The 20,860-nt window shown below is 36.4% G+C and overlaps 1 protein-coding gene across 2 annotated transcripts; it reads right to left on the bottom strand.

The window, feature by feature from the left end:
- Positions 1 to 2,207: 2,207 nt before the first annotated feature.
- LOC120079773 (DNA-directed RNA polymerase 2, chloroplastic/mitochondrial-like) lies at positions 2,208 to 20,050 on the bottom strand. Of its 2 annotated transcripts, none has more exons than XR_016530222.1 (19): positions 18,925 to 20,050; positions 17,911 to 18,123; positions 17,689 to 17,822; positions 17,472 to 17,541; positions 17,103 to 17,161; positions 16,113 to 16,230; positions 15,851 to 15,964; positions 15,644 to 15,775; positions 15,135 to 15,551; positions 8,107 to 8,157; positions 7,584 to 7,654; positions 4,914 to 4,998; positions 4,560 to 4,719; positions 4,387 to 4,461; positions 4,197 to 4,286; positions 4,046 to 4,093; positions 3,828 to 3,942; positions 3,643 to 3,746; positions 2,208 to 3,170 (listed from the first exon to the last, which is right to left on the bottom strand). XR_016530222.1 is itself a non-coding variant. In XM_039034152.2 (19 exons), the coding sequence occupies exons 1-19, from the start codon at positions 19,849 to 19,851 to the stop codon at positions 3,060 to 3,062; spliced, it is 3,087 nt and encodes a 1,028-aa protein (XP_038890080.2). In that variant the 5' UTR covers positions 19,852 to 20,050; the 3' UTR covers positions 2,208 to 3,059. The 2 variants fall into 2 exon arrangements, 1 of the variants encoding a protein (XP_038890080.2); XM_039034152.2 differs by having other exon boundaries at positions 4,567 to 4,719.
- Positions 20,051 to 20,860: the final 810 nt, after the last annotated feature.

Here is a 20,860-nt window from a genome sequence, read left to right as displayed (position 1 = left end):
AAATTTGAATTTAAGCAATATGTAAATTTAAATGGAGATGGGGCCATGTGCTTTTCTTGAAATATAGACAACAAGAATCTTCAAATGCATGGTATTCGTTTAAGACATATTCAAATGCATAGTTAAAAATATGAGGACGTGTTTGGTAGAAAATCTGGAAGCAAACACTTGTAAGAGAGTTAATGAAAACAGAATTGTATTTCATATTTTCATATATTTATTTGTTAGTAGACCCAGAAATTGGATTATGATTTAAACATTGTTTTAAATGTGTTTGATATAATATTTACAAACCATAAAATTAGTAATAGTTACCATCAAATATTAATTTAATACAAATTATTATTAATTAATTTATAAAAATATTTTATTTTAAAACAATTTGGGTAAATTTTATTTTGTATAGTTCATAATATAATACATAATAAATAATTTATTTATTTAAATTAATTGAGTTTATAACATGACATACATTTTAACCATTTCTAACATTATTTAATGTAATTCTACCTTTTAAAATTTAAAATTTAAAATCTGGTTACATTAAAAAAATATAAAAATATTGTTTTTAAAATTTGTCCTATTTAAATCACAGAATTCAAATTATCTACCAAACATATATTTTCTGAACTCAAAGAATCTGAAAATATAAAATACAATTTGGATGGTCATAATCAGACTAAATATTTGATATTTTGGATAATGTTGCTTTCTTTTGAATAAATAATTTATAAGAATATTCAAAAAGCTATATTGAGAATTTGTAGATGCAAATGTTTTAAGGTTAGATGTCTAATAAATCTCTAAAATTTATAAAATAATTTTATATCTAACAGACTCTTAACCTATTTAATATATTGTTTTTAAACTCATGTATCTACTAAGCATAAGTTTGAAATTGTGAAGTTTTATCTGACATAAAATTCAACTTTATATCGAATAAATCAATAATCAAATACTTTTAGATGAATATATAACCAACCTCTTAAATACAAAATTGAAAATCTATTTTTTAAACACAATTTAAAACTTAGAAACTTACATAAAATTGAAAGTTTAAGTTTCTATTGGATACTTTTAAGGAAATGTTTGGGACAAGGAGTTGGTTATTATAGTCCTAGGTTATTATAGTTGAGTTGTGTTTGAGGTGTAAAAGGAAATAGTAAACATTATAGCCATAAAAAAAAAATGATGAATGTAAAATAATAAAAATTGTAGCAAATAGTAAATACGATAACAAATTAGGGTTTTGAAATTGTGTTGACCGTAGCTAATTGAGAAATACAAAATAGTATTTATTATAGTAAAAGATGGTTATTATAGTTTTAGGATAATCTTCGCCCCAAACACACTCTAAAAGTCCAATGACCAAATAGACACAAGTTCAAAGACTAAATTTTAATTTGTTTTGTTACATAGATTTAATTCTTTTTAATGATTACATAAGTATTAGAGATGCATAAACTGAAATGAGTTAGGATAAATAAAGAGTACCTATATAAAGGGTCCATGGGATGGATGACCCAAAAATTAGGTAAAAAAATGTGAAATGATCCATTTAAAAAAAAAATACTAAATGATCATTTACTGACGTCAAATTCAGATAGAATTACCAAAATATACTCGCGCGTAGTGAAAAAACATTCTTGCTCTCTTTTCTTTTTTCACTCACAAATCACTAGGTCTCTCACTCTCGCTCATCCTGCTTTCTCTTTTTTTTTTCACTCACAAATCACTACGTCGCTCTCGCTCGTCTTCCTCTCTTTGTTTCCTCATTCCCAAAATCACCTCTCTCTCTCGTCTCTTGCTTATTGGAGTTGATTGTGTCGGAGCTACTCGCATAGACTCGTCATATCGAAGAAGAAGACAATGACATGCAGAAGAAGATTTCTTGCATTGGAGAAGAGGAAAAAGAAAAAAGGATAATACCATAACTTCACGTGATTGTAACATTAGCAAAGGGACATTTGATATTTTTTTAAAAAACTAGGTCATTTGTCATTTTGAACTTTTAAAATGGCTCTTTCGGGATGGTTATAACATCAACAAAGGGACAATTGATATTTTTTTAAAAAAACTAGGTCATTTATCATTTTGAACTTTTAAAATGGCTCTTCCGGAAAATTATCTCCTATATAAAGCATTTGAAACATTATTTCATAAATGAGAATATGTTATATCATATATAACACCGGCACTAGCACCCCTTTGTGCAATTTTTTTCTATCATCTCATCCATTAATATCATGGAAAATCAAATGGTACATATGTCAAATAGATGTACCACATCATCATTTTGTTAATATAGCATTTGTTCAATGTTCTATTGGCAGCTAATTTCCCCACCATACAAGAGAACCGGCAGATTCAGAGGGCAGATTGCCAGTCCATTATACTTGGCAAATGCACAAACATATAGATACATTAAAGCAGACTGCAACAATTTATAAGGATTAAAGCTGTAGAGATTGAAATGAGGTAAGTAACATTAAGAGAGAGGTGCAAGCCTGTGGCAGAGCTGCAGAACTTATGATGAATTCAGAAAATGGCAATAGTGAACTTTTTTCACCACTTTCACATTTCATCTGAATCATAGAGTGGGGAGATATAAACAAGCAATCCTTTGTTATCATCAAATCTTGATCATATCATGCTTTCCTTTCTGGAAAATATATTCCGACTCTCAATCATCGCTGACAAACGCAGCCACGCAAACGGATGGGAAGTTCTTGCTTATCTGTATGTTGGTAAGCAGCTCCAGTTGAAGAATATGTAGAAGAAAATACATGGCTATTGCTTTGTTGTGTTCAAAGGGTATCGTCTGTCTGACCATTTTCTTCTGCATATTCGAGCCGAAAGCTCTTTAGAAGTCCACCTGAGTCGAGTCTTCTAAGAGAAGAAAACCTGATGTTTATTTACAACAGAGTGGCCAATCTGCACCAGCGATTCTCAACATCTTCCCCCATTACTCTTGAGAGGTAGTTGAATCACAGTAGCAGGCAAACTCAGCTGATCGCATTAAAAGAGTGGAAAATGAAGAGAAATGTACCCATATAAACTCAGTTGAAGAAGTAAGGTGACTCCAGAACTTCCTTTAGGTCGAATTCTCCCAGTTCGGGTAGAGGAGGAAAGACCAATCCAGGAAAAGATCGCTGAAAGCCCTCTAATAACTATGAGCAAACAATCAATGAGATCAGTTGCAACGTCAACGATTATAGCACAAAAATGATAATAAATAAATAAATAAATATATTCTTCACGATGATGTAACTTCCTATTAATTTCAAAGAGAACTAACTACCTGATCAGTAGCAAGAAAGAAACTATCAATTCCAAAGACAAGAACTAGTGATAAGAAGACTGTAACTTTCCCAACTTCCATGGAACCCTCTGTTTCTTTACCAATGATAGACATTTTAATCCTCTCCCACCTTTACCAATTGCATTTTCTTTAAAACCAAGAACTATTCCTATGTTTATTTACTGCACAATTAGAGGCAACAGATTTCAAAAGATAAAGATTATCCAAACCTTCTTTTTCCCTTTACTCATTCACAAACGAGTTATGACTATATACATCAAGCAAACGGGAAGCTGCTTCTCATAATGTTCAAAATGAAATATGAGGTAGGAAAGCCGTACATTTTCCAGTATTGGAGTCTCATAAAGTTCAACAAACTTCTCTCTAAGTATTCTATTCATTTCATCCACATCGCAAGCATGTGTCCAGTATGAATCATGGACCCCTGATATACATGAGCGTATAGCAGTTAGCACTAGTAGAGTGTGAAAGCCTAGATAACAGAGAATAATTCATGAGGACGAACCTGCAAAATTCAAACCTGCCTTTTTGCAGGCAACTGCAGTCATCATCATATGAGAACCATCAAGAGAGTGAACAAAATTTGGTGGGAATGCTGTCCGCTGTCTCCTTGTCAAGACCTGCAACATCCAATGAAAAAAATCTTCCAATCAATTTTTTTTACAAGTAAAAACAAACCTTCATTGATAATATGAGAAGTTTCAAGTGAAGTTATAATGTTACCTTGTCTGTTTCTCGTCGTAGTGTCAAGACTTGGAGAGAAGTTTTGATCTGAAACCAATCATAGATTAGTCAATACCTTTGAATATCTTTTTGATACGACCATAAGAGAATTGGTAAGTTTGACTGATTATCTAAAATCTTCAACACTCACATGATGTTCTCCCAATTTGCGGTATGGTTGCACAACAGGTAGTCCAATGGGTGTAGTCCATCGCACAGGTTGATTTTCCGAGGCAATAATCTATTTGAATATCAACTTCGTATTATTTCCAAACATAGCCAAAGGGGAGTTCACAATTGTTTTCTTTTCCTTAAAGAAAAAAGCTGAGAAGAGAACTAACTTTTGCACAGTCTCCAAGCCAATTCATGATCCCACGAGCTGCTTCAAACATTTCCCCTAATGCCGTCATCGTCGTCTGCTCACACATAATGTTACTGGACTATTTAAATACTTGACCACTAATTCATGCATTTAATTCATAGAAGTTCCTAAAACGAAGATGGAAGGACCTGCCTCCTACCTTGGCAGCATAGCAAGAACAGCCAAAGAGATCTGAATCATCAGATATGGCAGCACGTTCCTTCAGCCTCCTTTTTATCTGATCACGAGCACCAATATAGGTGACACCATAAACCGATGTCATCACTGTTTGCTTCACCAATTTCCTGTCCACCTATAAGAGTTTTGGCAATAAGGATCAGAAAACAATCAAAACAAGAATAAACATCAGTCATCAGTTATGTCTACCTAATACCAGTTTTTTTCTGGTTGCAAAATATTCAGTGATTGCATCAAATAGTTTATATTTTCCCATTTTGCACTGTAATACATAGATTAATGTTCCGAGATCTCAAGTTGGCAGAGAACCTGATCTATTAATGTTTTTGCACGCAATGCATCTGGAAAAGTTGCTGGATCTTTTTGTGCATCTCTTCGCATGATTTCCAGAACCCTACAACAATAAATATATAATATATATATATAATTTCTGTGGTGTAGTGTAGGCTTCCCAAAAAAAAAAAAAATCCATGGTGTTATTAATTAAATGCTTTACTTCATCCACTAGAAAGGGGAATAAAAGGATATCAGTATCCTAACATGTCAACTTCTATGATCAGTTTGAGTCACTGACAGACTGCAGATTGTATTTACAAACTGCTACATGTGAAGACTAGGTTCAAGCACATAAGGATCTTGTTTTAGAAAATGAAAAAGAGGATTTTTAAAGCTCCCTTGAGGTGAAGTAAGAAGCCCTCTAAGAACTGGGATTAGTAAGATGAATATCGCATTTTAAAAAAATAATCGTATGAAACCAGTTCTTTGAGAATAAATTAGGAAGAACATGTTTTTTTGTCTTTATGTGAATTCGTAGGTGTTGGAAACGAATTCAAAAAAAAAATTGACCAGCTGACCAACAGAAGGAAAAGGGAGCAAACGGAGTTAACAATTAACATCCATCAGAATCCGGCTGTTGAAAAGATGGTTTCTGTCCAATGTTGAATTTGTTTCTATAAGAAACGAATTCATGAGGCCATTAATACCCCCACTTTACGGCCATTTCACTCCACCAAACTCCAGCATTTCACTCCACCAGTAGGTTACTTCCTCTTCAAAAAATATTTCCACCGCAACACTTACATGTCCCACTTTCTTATTTTCCATCTCTCCCCTTCCCTCAGTTTCCTTTACCTCCTTTTGTGCAGCGTTCTATCTTTTTCATTTTATTATTTATTATCTGGTTTAAATCCTTTGGTCCCCTAAACATTAAAAAACGTCCATTTTAGTCCCTTGACTTTTAGCAAGTGTTTATTTTGGTACTTACTATTAAGAATATGTTAACTCTTTAAAGATGAAATATGCTTAAGGATGAAATTGCATTTAGCATGGATTGAGCAAGATCTGTGAAGTAAAATATCAACAACCAATGTGCCAAAATAGTAAATGGGCAAAATCTTGGATGCAATTGACTTTTGAGATCCCATATAGAAAATCACTTTACCACCTAATTCAAATTTGAAATCCTAGATTTTTTTTTAGTATGGCTAACTTATTTGGCAGTCTAGTCATTCAAAAATACAAGTCATCCCACCATTATGTTTGAGAGTTAACAGAATTTTAATAGTAGGGACCAAAGTAAGTAATTTTTAAAAGTTCAGGGACTAGAATGAACGTTTTTTTAAAGTTCAAGGACCAAAACAAAACAAGATTCAAAGTTCGGGGACCAAAATAGGATTTAAACCTTACAATTTTGATTCTAAGGAGTTTTTTTACGATCTTGTGTAGTCCACCACTATCATTCTACTCCATAGGTTATGTTTCTATTTATTTATTATAAATTTATTTTTACACATTTCTACTAACACTAACATATAATTAAAATTTTGACACAATGAAAAAATATAGTACGAGAAGTTGATACTTATATATTTCTTCTAAAGGTTATGTAATTATCTTCTCTTCCATTTCGTTAATTATTTGAAAAAAGAAAAAACTTCTACCAAGTTTTTAAGTTGTACTACTACTGACAATTATTTTTTGTTATTATTTACAACTTCATTCTTCATTTACAAAAGTTGAAAATGAAGTTTTTAAAAAAATATTAGTACTAAAAGAATCGCTATGATCTCTAAAAATATTTCACCAACATTAAAAGAAGTTGGATAAAAAATAGTATCACTCGTAAAATCACCATGATTTAAAAAAAAAAAAAAATCAACAATCGACAAAATTGAGTATAATTTTCTTTTAAAAAAAAACACATTGCAACATCTAATCCATCTCGGTTACAATTTTGTAAAAAATAAAACCACGAAATCCTTCTCTTTAAAAGATGGATTCAAAGAAATTAAAAGGAAAAAAGTTGAAAAGAGACGTCGAATCCATCTTTTTAAAAGACTGATTCAAAATTTAAAAAATTAAATATTAAAATATTAAAAAAAAAAAACTCAACTTCTGTTAACGGCCCGAATAAAAAATTAAAAAAAAAATTAAATGCGTCTCTCTAAAAGACGCATTTAGAAAAAAAAAAAAAAAAAACTTGTTTCCTCTATTTTTTTTATAAAGCACCTGTTTTCTCCAATTTTTTATTAAAATAACAATATTGGCCCACTAATGTCTATTTCCTTGTTTGTGAATCATCAAAATTCCTTGAGAGTTAAGAGGATCCGAGATTCCATGTGAGACCACCAAAACCTATTCCCTATTCCCTGCCCCACTCAAAAGAATTCTTAACGTCACTATTCCTTGGAAGACAGCCCAGAACAATGAGAATACAGCAACATCCTTTAAAGAGTAGGCTCTTTTCAACAAACCACTATTTTGTTTAATACAATCTACCGAGTATTTGAAAATACAATGGGTCGGAAAGAGATTAAACTTTACCCATGCAACTGAATCTTCCCTCATTATATTAAAAACCCAACCAGAATTTTAAAAAATTGTTTGCATCCTTACTGAAATTTTACTAGTGTAATTGTGAGCAATAAAATCACACGCTTTTGGCACGACAAATGTTATCTCCATGTTTATGTAACATACCTAGCAGCTATTCCCAAGTAAACATCCGCAGGCTTCTCTCCGGCAACCAGATTGACAGCTGCTGCTCCTAACTGAACACAATAAACATAGATTGTATTTCGTTTAGAAATTTTAATAATGGAACAATTTAAAATTTAAAGCTTAAAACCCAAAATAAAAGTGGATCAAATTTACAATCGTAGCAATTCGTGAAGGTGTACGGACAGGTTAGTATTTCAAAATATTTTTATCCCTAATGTGATGTCATCGTCGGAAGAAATATTAATTGCTTACGCACTATGAAATAAATGAAGGGTTGTTTTTAAATACAAGAAAATGAGTCAACTTATTTACAAATATAACAAAATGTCATTACTATCAGCGATAGACAGTGATAAACATTGATAAACATCTATCAGTGTCAGTTTTGCTATATTTAAAAATATTTTCAACTATTTTGCCATTTAAAACGTATGCTAAAATACATTTTTTTAACAAAAACAAAGCTTTTCATTGAAGAAATGAATGCTAAAATATTGACTACCTTGTCACGTCCAAGAGCAGCATAGTGTTGCAACCCATTGCAAGAACCATCCTAGAAAATCACACAGAAAAAAGAAAGAGTAAGGAGCGCTAGAGATTTAAGGGAAACAACAAACTCATTTCCTTTTAACTTGAAAAAAGTTATGCATGTAAGGGGATCAAGAAAACCAACCCAAGTATAACTCACAATCACAAAGGACATACTAAATTACAAAGAATATGTATAATGAATTAACTCTAGTGATGAAAAAAAGACCAAAACACACTACCCATGAACGGGTGTAGAAAAAGGACAGAATATCCCTAATGGTTAAAGCGTATAAGATGCCAAATCCACACGCAAGGAGGAATTTGAGTAGAAGTATAGCAACAAATAGTCCTAGAATCGATGGAGAAGCGGGAAACGTATGAGCTTCTATTAGTCTATTCACTCCAGCTCAGCCTCATCATTGCCCGGCGCAACCCAAAGAATCAAAGGCCCAGGCTTGACCCTAGCCCAAGCCTACGAGCCTCAAGCAATTGGGTCGGACTTGGGCCAAACCAACCTCTTAAACATAGGCACATAGCCCAATCCATAGACCTTGCTCGATGGGTCGAAATTGGATTGGGTTTGGACTGGACCTTTGGATCCGACTTGGATTGGCCCTTCAAATAAAGTATTATTTTATTTCAAATGTAAAAATAACTTTGAAGACTTATTTATAGAGTATGCAACCCCCTCATCTTCAAATTTTCCAATGTGGGACAAGAATAGATTAGAGTGATTCTTTAATGGTTTTCACTTTCCAATCCTCACCCACCCTATCCTACACACTTTTAATTTTCTCTCTCATTTATTTTTTTTCAATCCCCAAGACTTGTAGATGAAAATTAGTTGGTTGTTGAATTGTTTTTTCTAAAAAAATTAAAATATTTACTATTTATTAATGAGTATTAATAATTATATATAAAATACATATTGTTATATTCGATTGTGCATTTGGGTCGGCCCATGGGCCGATCCATATACAGTTCAAACGGGTTGGCCCATGGGCCAGCCCAATTTTTTTTTAACAAGAAACAACCCACTTCATCAAGATAATAAAAGATGTTACAAGTGTATGAAAGGAAACAAACCATAAAGAGCAAAACTAGTTAAAACTAAATGTTGAAATTAGGGTTTTGCACTCTAGGGGCAATTTTGTCTTTTTCATTGTACCCTAGGACTTCCCTTCTCTATTTAAGCTGTTGGTCTGTTGTATTTCTTTGTATCAGTTTTCTAATAAGAATTCCCTTATCCCATGGTTTTTCTCCCTAAATAGGGTTTTCCATGTAAAATCTTGGTGTGCTATTTTTCCTTTCCCTACTTTTTTTTCATCATGGTACCAGAGAATGGAGACGAAACCCTGGCCACCATTGAGAAAAATCCAACAGGAGAATTCCAAACCAATAACCCAGATATAATCAGTATTATCCAAAAAGCCATTGACAGGTATTTCCAAACTCTTCTTCCCCACTTTCGTGAAGACTAGCCGTCGCAACCCTACCCACCGCTGGCCAACTCCTTCGCAGACGGAATGACCAGCCGCCAGACCCAGCAACCGGCGACCAGCAAACCAGCAGGTACCCATCTGGTTCGGTCGCGCGTAGACGAAGCTACACGAAATCTGTCCGGTCGATCTCAGACGCTGCCGACCGACGCTGACCAGCCCCGATCTGCTATACCCAACACCGACCAGTCCAGATCTGTGATGCCCAACGCCGACCAGTCCAGTTTCCGTTCGTTGGGGTTGCCGCCGGTCTTCTCCTCTCAAATCGGCGCCTCATCCCAACCTTTGCCGCACCAGAAGACAGAGGAAGAGGTATGGGTATTTTCCAGCCAAGTATGAATAACCGAATGGGGTAGTTTTCGCCGATCATGGATGAGTTTGGAGGGGGTGAGTCTTCATCATACCACCAGGACCAAGGAAATATAATCCAAGATCAAGTTACCCAGTTGCAGTTGCAGATTAAACGATAGAACGAGATGTTTCAGCAGCAGCTTGCTGCTATTGGGGAAGCCCTGGGATCGACATCCAAGATCCAACTAGATCTAAACCCATATCCTGAAAACTCGGTAACTTCGTTCCCTACTTACCCCTCAAATTTATGTTCTGGAACTATAAGCAATTCTTCTGGAATTATTATAGGAGAAAAGTTGAATGGTGATAATTACTTTTCTTGGCCCCAATCTATTAAAATGGCCCTTGAGAACCGTCACAAATTTGGATATCTGACAGGTGAAATACCAAAACCAAGGATCGGTGATCCCCAAGAGCGAATGTGGAAAGGAGAGGATTCTTTGTTGAGATCGATTTTGATTGGAAGTATGGAACCTCAGGTTGGAAAACCTTTATTGTATGTAGCTACAGCTCGTGATATTTGAAAGGCAGCCCAAAAACTCTACTCCAGGAGACAGAATGCCTCTCAGTTACATACTCTACATAAACAAGTCCATGAATATAAACAGGGAACGATGAACGTTACTGCTTACTTTAACAAGCTATCTCTGTTGTGGCAAGAGATGGATTTGTGCCGTGAAATGATTTGGAACTATCCTTGTGGAGTGTTACATTATTAGTCTGAAGAAACGGGTCGCGTGTATGACTTTCTTGCAGGACTGAACTCTAAATTTGATATAGTGTGAAGTCGTATATTGGGGACCAGACCTATACCATCCCTAATGGAAGTTTGTTATGAAGTTCGCCGGGAGAAAGATAGGTCGAGGGCCATGAACAGTACACCTGTAACACCAATAGATTCTGCTGCTTTCAAAACATCAGGCCCTGTCCAAGATAAACCGAACAGTAAACCGCCCCCAGTGTGTGAACATTGCAAAAAACCCTGGCACACGAAAGATCAGTGCTGGAAACTTCACAGCCGACCGCCAAATGGTAAGAAACGACAGCCAAGCCAGGCTCTTGTAGGTGAATCTGTTACTGGAGATACTCAGACTCAGAATCAGGAAACTACTCAGAGCACTACTACTACAGTGGATGTAAGTGCAATCGTCCATACAGGTACTTTTCACTCCTTTGGCCTTGTGAGTATAACTGGTATTAAACCGTAGATATTAGCCTCATGAGCCACAGATCACTTAACTAGCTCCTCTGATCAATTTTTAGCTTATCAACCTGGTGTTGGAAATGAAAGAATCAGAATTGCAGATGGGTCCTTTGCCCCCGTTGCTGGAAAATGACGGGTGTCACCCTTTGCCGGCTTAATACTCCAAGATGTGTTGCATGTGCCAAAAGTGTCTTACAATCTGTTATCTATTAGTAAACTTACAAGAGATTTGAAGTGTCGTGTTATCTTCTCACCTGATGATGTTTTTCAGGATCTGCACTTGGGGATGACGATTGGCACTGCCCGGCATGACAGGGGACTCTATTTCTTCACTGAAGAAGCTTCCTTTAGGATATGTGATAAGACTAGTTGTTTTCTTCCCATTTTTCTATTTCTGAAACTGATTATATGTTATGGCATTATCGCCTTGGCCATCCTAATTTCCAGTATATGAATTATTTGTTTCCTCATCTTTTTCGCAACATTAATATTTCTAAATTGAAATGCGATGTGTGTGTCCAGGCCAAACAGCCTCGTGTTTCTTTCTCTTCTCAACCTTATAAGCCCTCTAAACCGTTTACTCTATTCCATAGCGATGTCTGGGGTCCTTCATCAGTCACTACCATAACTGGGAAGCGTTGGTTTGTAACCTTTATTGACGATCATACTCGACTAACCTGGGTTTTCCTTCTGACAGATAAATCAGAAGTCACTTCAATTTTCCAACAATTTTACGATTCTATAGAAACCCAGTTCAACACCAAAATCGCTATTCTCCAGAGTGATAATGGCGAGAATACCTTAGTAACGCCTTACACGAATTCTTAGTCTCCAAAGGTGTTGTTCATCAAAGTTCCTGTGCGTACACTCCTCAACAAAATGGAGTGGCCGAACGGAAAAACTGTCACCTTGTTGAAGTTGCCCGCTCACTTATGTTGTCAACTTCCCTTCCTTCTTATTTGTGGGGTGATGCTATCTTGATAGCAGCCCATCTAATAAACCGCATGCCATCCCGGGTCCTAAAATTCCAAACCCCCTTAGATTTCTTCAAAGAGTCTTACCCAAATTCCAGACTTCTTTTTGATGTACCCCTTCGTGTCTTTGGCTGTGTGGTGTTCGTCCATTCGCATGGACCTAACCGTATCAAGTTTAACCCTCGGGCACAAAAATGCATTTTTGTAGGGTACCCTCTACATCAGTACGGGTACAAGTGTTACACCCCCTTCCAGAAAATACTTTGTCTCTATGGATGTGACACTCTTTGAAGATCATCTATTCTTTCCCAATGGTTCTCGTCAGGGGGAGCATTCCAGTGAAGAAACCAATTGGGGTCCCAGCCTTTCTGCCTTACCTGAACCTGAACCCATCCTTGATGTCAGTATCAGTACCAATGCACCTATCCTCCCAACCAAACAAGTCCCTTGGATCACATACTATAGGAAGAATCTCAGGAAGGAAATAGCGCCGCCTGTTATCTCTCCGGCTCCAGTTCATGAGTTTGAACAGAGATCAGTTCCAGGTACTGGTAGTCCTATCCCTGATCATGATAATAAATGTGATAAAACTGATGCTTATGTTGAAAATGTTGAGAGCAAAAGCAGGAAAGAGAATGACAGCAAAGATGTGATTGAGGTCGATAGTGGTGCAGAGACAGATGATTTTGTGACTCTTGAGAACATGGTAGAACCTGGAAAAGAAGCATCTCTTATTCCCGCTGAAAAAATTGTTGAGAGTGGGAAAATAACATAATCGAAGGGGGAGTACAGTATGTCAGAAGAAAGTAAAGCCAAAGATGAATCCCTTGATCTTCCGATTGCACTAAGGAAAGGTACTAGATCATGTACTAAATATCCATTGCAGAGTTACTTGTCTTATAGTAATTTGTCTTCTGAGTTCAAGGCCCTCACTACAAATCTAGACACAGTGGTGATACCAAACAGTATACATACAACGTTGGAAAGTCCTGAATGGAAAGCCGCAGTTATGGAAGAAATGAGAGCTCTCGAGAAAAATCATACGTAGGATCAAGTCAATCTTCCAAGTGGTCATAAAGCAGTCGGATGTAAATGGGTGTTCACAATAAAGTATAGGCCCGATGGAACAGTTGACAGATACAAAGCCAAATTAGTTGCCAGGGGTTTTACTCAGACTTTTGGGGTTGATTATTCCGAGACTTTTTCACCAGTTGCAAAGTTAAACACAGTTCGGATCCTTCTTTCTGTTGCAGTTAATAAGGATTGGCCATTTCACCAGCTTGATGTGAAGAATGTCTTTCTTAATGGAGAACTGGAGGAAGAAGTCTATATGAGTCCTCCCCCAGGATTCGAGAAACAGTTTAATCACCGAGTTTGCAGATTAAGAAAGTCCTTATATGGGCTAAAATAGTCACCAATGGCTTGGTTTGGCAGATTTACTATGTTTGTAAAGTCGCAAGGATATAAACAAGGTCATTCTGACCATACTCTGTTTACTAAAAGGTCAGTATCCGGAAAAATTGCAGTTTTGATTGTTTATGTTGATGACATTGTTATTTCAGACGATGATACCTCAGAGATTAACCGATTGAAGGAAAAAATGGCTGAAGAATTCGAGATCAAGAACCTTGGAAAACTAAGATACTTCCTTGGAATGGAAGTCGCTCGATCAAGAGAAGGAATTTCAGTTTCCTAACAGAAGTATACTCTGGACTTGCTTAAGGAAACAGGTATGATGGGTTGCAAACCAGTTGATACCCTTATAGAAGCAAATGCAAAGTTAAGTAATATGAGTAAAGGTGTTCCAGTGAGCAAAGAAATATATCAACGGCTTGTTGGAAAATTAATATATATCTCTCATACTAGACCCGACATCTCTTATGCAGTGAGTATGGTAAGTCAGTTCATGCAGTCTCCATACGAAGAACACATGAGGGTAGTAGAGCGCATTTTGAGATATCTGAAAACCTCTCCAGGGAAAGACTTGATGTTCAAGAAAACTGAAAAGCGATGCATCGAAGCTTACACCGATGCTGATTGGGCAGGATCTGTAGTAGACAGAAAATCAACATCAGGGTATTGTACCTTTGTGTGGGGCAACCTTGTTACATGGAGAAGCAAAAAGCAAAGTGTCGTTGCCAGAAGTAGTGCCGAAGCAGAATACAAGACCATGAGTCTGGGAATCTGTGAAGAGATCTGGCTTGAAAAAGTTTTGAAAGACCTTGATCAAGAGCATACCGGTCCAATGAAACTCTACTGTGATAATAAAGCAGCTATAAGCATAGCAAATAACCTGTTCAACATGACAAAACAAACCATGTGGAGATTGATCGACATTTTATCAAGGAAAGACTTGATATTGGCAACATTTGTGTTCCTTATATTCCTTCCAATCAACAGATTGCAGATGTCCTAACAAAGGGACTACCCAAACAGTTGTTTGACGCATGTGTGAGCAAGTTGGGTCTTATTGACATCTACGCCCCAACTTTTGGGGAGTGTTGTAATTAGGGTTTTGCACTCTAGGGGCAATTTTGTCTTTTTCATTGTACCCTAGGGCTTCCCTTTTCTCTATTTAAGTTGTTGGTCTGTTGTATTTCTTTGTATCAGTTTTCTAATAAAAATTCCCTTATCCCGTGGTTTTTCTCTCTAATTAGGGTTTTCCATGTAAAATCTTGGTGTGCTATTTTTCCTTTCCCTACTCTTTTTTCATCCCTAAACAAAAAAAGATAGATCTATATTCAATCCAATTTATGGAAAAGCTGGAGTCAACCATTGACCTTGGACTGGACTTGGATCGGTCTTTGGGCTTTGTACCCAATGATGAGACCCAACTCCGGCCTTTTTTCTTTTTTTCCAATTATAAATATTTTCATAATGATACCAATTTAAGCTATAACATAAGCTCTATGGTGGAGAAGATCTTTTTCAGCGGGAAAAAAAGAAATGATAGGTGGCAATATGTGAATACCTGGTGTATTGGAATATGCGAAATAAATGTTTCGGGAGAAGAGCTTCTCAAAGCTTCAGTAAGATTCATGCATGCGGCTAAAAACTGAAATGGATCCTCCGCATTCAACCACCACCGTCTTCCTTCAAGTGGTCTATCAGCAGAGTCAAAAATATCTTCTAAATGATTCTCAATAAATGTCATTCGACCATCATGAGATAATTTATCCACACCCCCAGCAAAAAGATTTGCCAAGTGAATCTTCAACCAACCTAGGCCAGACTTCCTGAGTGGGCGACCTTCTGCAAACTCCAATATACCTCGGCAAAGATCTGAACCAAGATGATTCAAGTACGGATGCATAGGATATGCACGGCCTCGAAAGTCTATGTTATGTGGATAGTAAAAACCTTCCTCATCCTTCATTTTGCCTGCTACCTGTTCCACCATCAAAAAAGAATTAAACAAAGTGGATATAGAAATACAATCAATTAGATAAGATATAATTGTTGCAACAAGTGAGACCATACAGCAAGTTTAAGCTCTATGTCACAACGTTGTGAATGCCTCTCCATATTTTCTTTCTTCACGGATTTGACTTTCCATTTCCACTTTCTTAGCAGCACTTCATCCTCAGAGTCAGGTTTTTCTGGGAATGGAACCTGGAAAGGGAAAAATCAAACTAATATTTGCATCAAAAGTAGTTGTAAGAAAAATGATGACATCAAGCAACTTACATCATCCCGATCCACTAGATCAGCAAGGCGCCCTCCACTGGTCCATATTCTATCTACAACACTGAGTATCTTTACATTTATTCTCCATTTAGTACTTCCAAGAGTGTCTAAGGCCTGGGAAAGATGGAAAAGCACTAACATGCCTAAGTTTACACAGAATATAAAGATTCAACAAGCTTGCTTCTAGCTGAGAGATTCAAATAGTGGTGAAAACACAAACACACACACATATGTGAAATTATAATATTTAAATATCTCAAACCTCAAAAACTGGAGCTAATTGTTGCTTTGGGGCCCTCTTAACAGCTTCACGTTGTTGTTTGGCTCCATGAGTACGCATGACAAATGATGGTAAGAAGATGTGTCCACCTTTGTCATAGCTGTGACAGGAGGAAAACAAACTTATACTAAAAAGGAAAATACCAGTTTCCAAGGGGGAAAGAAAACGCAGGTGCAAAAGCTTATTGTCAATCAGAGAGATCCAAATCTAAAGATATTGTCAGCAGCATTTTGTGCCTATCTTATTTATTGGTCGGCAGAATACCAATTCTTTAGAAATAAATAATAGAAAACTTTGGACATATTACATGAAATATCCTTCAGAAGAGAATCTGGTTTTCTCTAATGATCCTAGGTTGACAAAAACCCACCCTTTAAACTATGTGGTTATTTTTACTTATCATAAACTTAACAACCAAACACAAGTTACACGAGGTACGGTTTTTATGGCATTACTTTTGCACAATCCAAATACATCTGCACAAACCTAGGCTTCATGGATCTGTTTTTTTTCTGGATAGGACATAAACCCAAAATTATCAAAACTGTGAGCTAAATATCTCCTACAGATTGGTTAGAGTTGAGGGACATGTTCTTCGTGTTCTTCTTGGTATGCTCATTTCAAGTTTCTCATTTTTCTTAGTTATGCACCCCTCATTTTACCTTACCACATATCAGCACAATATTACTTTCGTATCTCCACCCACTTAAAAGAGCTCAACTAAGATGCCTGGATGTGGGACGTAAGTTCAAGAGTTCTAATTCTCATAGGATATTGAAGTACTATGTCTATAATTTCAACTCCTCAAGCTGTTGCTTCTGCTCTAAAGATTTTTTTTTTTTTTAACATTTCATTGATGAAAGAAACAATGAGCCTTCTACTGTAGAGCATTAATTCTCATAGGAAATTGATCTTAAAAAGAAAGTGACATAAAAGACAGATTGAAGACAAATGCAAAGTGAAATAGCATACCCAGTCCAGTTAACCGGGGGCACCAACATTGGCATATAGGGAATCACGATGTGTCTTGCCTGTTTAAGAAAAACAACTCATCAATCGTAAAACATATAGCAAGGAAAGATGCAGCAAGAAATTCCATGGCATGTTCAGTAATGCAAGAAAAACTCCACGATAACAAAAACTGACAAAGAACTTGGGCCAAACTAACTAATTCTTTCCAAATGCAATTATTACATCATGAAACTATTTCTACCAAACAAACAAGTACAGAGAACTGCAAAAAGAAATGTGAAGTTGGCATTAGCCATGTCCAACAATGAAATGCAGAAGAATGGGACACAAGCAAATTTTCCAGAAACAAAATGGATAGCATTTACTTACAGTCCTCTCTAAGCCTTTGACGACTAAAGGGTCACATTCAATGACACCATATCTCCTGCCAGAATTCTTGCTGATAGAGTGTAGAAATAATAAATTCAAGCAAACAAAACAGATTAAAAGAAACAATTTTATATATCAGAAGATTAAGAGGTACAAAGAGAAGAAACTGGGGGAACTTACAGACTGACTAATTGATGATGATAAATAAATGACTTACGTTGCTTTTTTCATCACAGTTCTAAGTGAGTGACGAAATGCAGGACGAATATCAGGTGGACCATCAGCCAACTGATCGGCAGGAGGTTGTATGTAAGCTGTTTGTGTCAACAACTCAATTAGACGGCTCCCAACCTAAAAACACCAAGTATTTTAGCAATTTTGCAAATAACAAATATGCAACCGTTATTCTTCTACTGTATATAGAGAAGATGACCCAGACCTTTGCTTTGGCGTCCTGGCCCCATGGTCTTGAATCATCGGTTCCCTTCAATATCTGTCTTACAGCCGGAAGCTTTTGCTTTTTAATCAAGTTGGACACTTTTTGCCTTAACCCTTCATGTTCCTTCATTTGAGAATCAGGCTGGTCATTGTTCTCATTATCTTTGTCATGCGTTTTCTTTTTCTTTTTCTCCAAGAATTTGTGAATTCTTACCTGACATGATTAAGCAACAAGGTTACAAACTTACAATCAGTGTGGAACAAAATTCATGTCGAGACTCAAAGTTATAAGTCAGACTATCATTTTGCACCTAGGCAAAAAACACATCTCAAAAAATACTGCTTCGATTAATGTAGCTTAAGCCATTATACATGTAACATCCCGAGTTTTCAGTAATTTTAAATTTGATTATCTTAAATTGATTGGATTTATGGTTCTTTAATTTTGGTTTTAAGAGCCAAATTAGAGAAGATAATTAATTTAAATTGAGTTGTTAAGAGAAATTGGGATTTAATTCAAATTGATAGGATTGAGGTTTATTTTGGAATTTCTAATTTAATTAGAATGTGAATTTTTAAATTAATTAAATTAAGAAATGTCTATGGAAGATCATGTCATATTCAAAAAATAAATCTAATATATTTACTACTTTAATTATGGATTTTCTAATTAATTAAAATGTAGATTTTCTAATTAGTAAAAAAAAAAAAAAAAAAAAATATATTGGGATGTTACAATACAAAAAGATAGAATTTTGAAATTGAAAATAATAACTTAACACTTTAAAAGGTAACAATTAAATTGCAACCAGTGCAGAACAACACAGGAAGGATCACCTTTTCTCCCAACTCTGATTCAATTAAATGGAGGATGTTCCCCTCTAAGCTTAATTCAGTTATTTTCTAAATTATATTTATCTTTGAGTTACTTCCAGTAATCTAGCAAACAAACCAGAACGTGCATTAAACTCTCTAGAGACCTGGCAAAGGATCTACATTTACAAAATCAACGTACCTCCTGTTCAATAGCATCTCCTATTACACAAGCAGCCTGCACAACCCTGGTATTACCACGCTCATGTCCCATCATCAACAATCCCATCAACTTATGCATCGTGATTACTGACATCATATCAGCAGGTAATTGATCAAAATAAGGAGCATATGGTGTTCTGTTCTTCCCTTGCCGGATTAATTCTTGCTCTTTACTTATAGCATCACACAAAGGCTCGAACCAGCCAAGGAACAAGGACTTCATGTATGGCAAAGTAGGTGCTAACTTCTGCTCACACATGTCCATCAATAGCTCCTTGTACTCCTTAACTGCCTGTTCCCACGCCTCAGTCTCTATGGCCACCTGCCTCCTCCTCAACATTTGATACTTCCCTGCTCCCATTCCCTTCACCATTTTCATCCTCCTCCTCCAACTACACGTAACCTGCCTCTTCTCTTCTTTGCTCATCTCTTGCAATAACTCCTGGATTTCATTGTCCACAGATGCATCTTCATCCACATCTGTTGACGAAACCGCCTCAGCAACACTAGAATAGCCTTTCGAGCACGACCCATTTAACCCAATCCGAGCTCCCATAGACCCAAAACATAATCTGCTTCCATAATCTTCTTGAGACAAAACTTCATTTCGACCAATGCCCATTTCCCAACTCCCGAACTTGGGAAGTGAACTAAGAACAAAATTACCAGATATCAATTTTTCGCGAAATAAAGACTCGTTGGGACGACCCAGAACGCCACTGGAGCAGGAAAAGCAATGCCAACCAAGATGAAACTGCCGGTTCCTACAAATAGCTTGCTTTGCAAGGGTTTTCCACATAGACGTGGATATCATCGGAGGGTTTTGGTGAAAAATTGTGGGGTTTTTCAACAGAAGGAAATTATCGAATTTGCTGGTAAGATTGGAAGAACACTGGCAAAAGGACATTAAACTACACGAAATTGTGCCAGCAGAAAGGCATGAACGTAATTTGGTGGAAGATTTGAAGAGAAGAGTTCGATAAACAGAGAATTTTGCAGAAGCAATAAGAATTCATAGGGGGAGATGGAGAAGTAGCCGCCTTAAACCCTTCCAAAACCATTGGTATGATCTTTCGAAATATTTTATGCTCAAATTAAAACAAATTACTTCCCCACACAGTTTCAAGGGGAAATTTCTACCGTGGACCCATCTTTTGGCCCAAATCAAATGACCAAAATTTTTTAAGATAATGTTAATTGATCATCGTATGATATCATCGCCATACTAAATTATGTAAATTGTCCTCACAAGTGTCTCATGTTATAAGTCTCATTCTTGCTGGTCAAACACTCTCGCTCTCACTTTAAATTTCCCGGTTTGATGTGATTGCTCGTCAGTGCACGAATATTTGACAATTTTCATGACTGAAGCCTCAAATCAATTGTAAATCCCGAACTCTACCTTTCGTACTTAAATATGTTTAATAATGTGATTAGTTTGATGAGTGGGTTAACATGTGAGTTAATGGGTAATTGTAGGGAAATGGGTGAAGAATAAGGAAATGAATAAGGGAAAAATTTAAGTATAGAAAGACATGGCTCTCGAGTGATTATGTGTTAACCTAACAGGAGGAAAATTTTGATTAAGTGTTGGAATGGGTGTTGGCCATGTGATGGGCATCGATGGGAAGACATTAGGCGTTGAACTTGTCCTTCGAGGTTAAGCGAGCCTATTTGGTGGCTAAGTGTGGCTGAGTGATGATGCTAGACAAGGTGTGCTTGAGGCGATGGCATGGCAGAACAAGGGCATGAGTGGGTTGCCAAGGCGATGGTGTTGTAGGTGCCAAGTTAAGGACATGCAATGTTCAAGCTTGCCAGGTTAGGAGTTGCGATGGCAAGGCAAGCCATGGGCGTGGTGTGGTAAGGCGTGGACACGAGTTGGAGGCCTAAGCGATGGTTGAGGGTAAGCGATGGTG

The sequence above is a fragment of the Benincasa hispida genome, chromosome 6 (genome assembly GCF_027475165.1).
Source record: "Benincasa hispida cultivar pf3 chromosome 6, pf3_genome.v1.1, whole genome shotgun sequence".
NCBI lineage: Eukaryota > Viridiplantae > Streptophyta > Magnoliopsida > Cucurbitales > Cucurbitaceae > Benincasa > Benincasa hispida.
This window is presented reverse-complemented; position numbering and strand designations above follow the sequence as displayed.

Coding starts and splice junctions, on each gene's coding strand:
- LOC120079773 (XM_039034152.2), bottom strand. CDS start 19,851: ATGTCCTTTTGCCAGTGTTCTTCCAATCTTACCAGCAAATTCGATAAT. Junction 17,542..17,688: donor ACTGTGATGAAAAAAGCAAC/GTAAGTCATTTA, acceptor ACACTCTATCAG/CAAGAATTCTGGCAGGAGAT. Junction 3,747..3,827: donor GGCAGGTTTGAATTTTGCAG/GTTCGTCCTCAT, acceptor CATGTATATCAG/GGGTCCATGATTCATACTGG.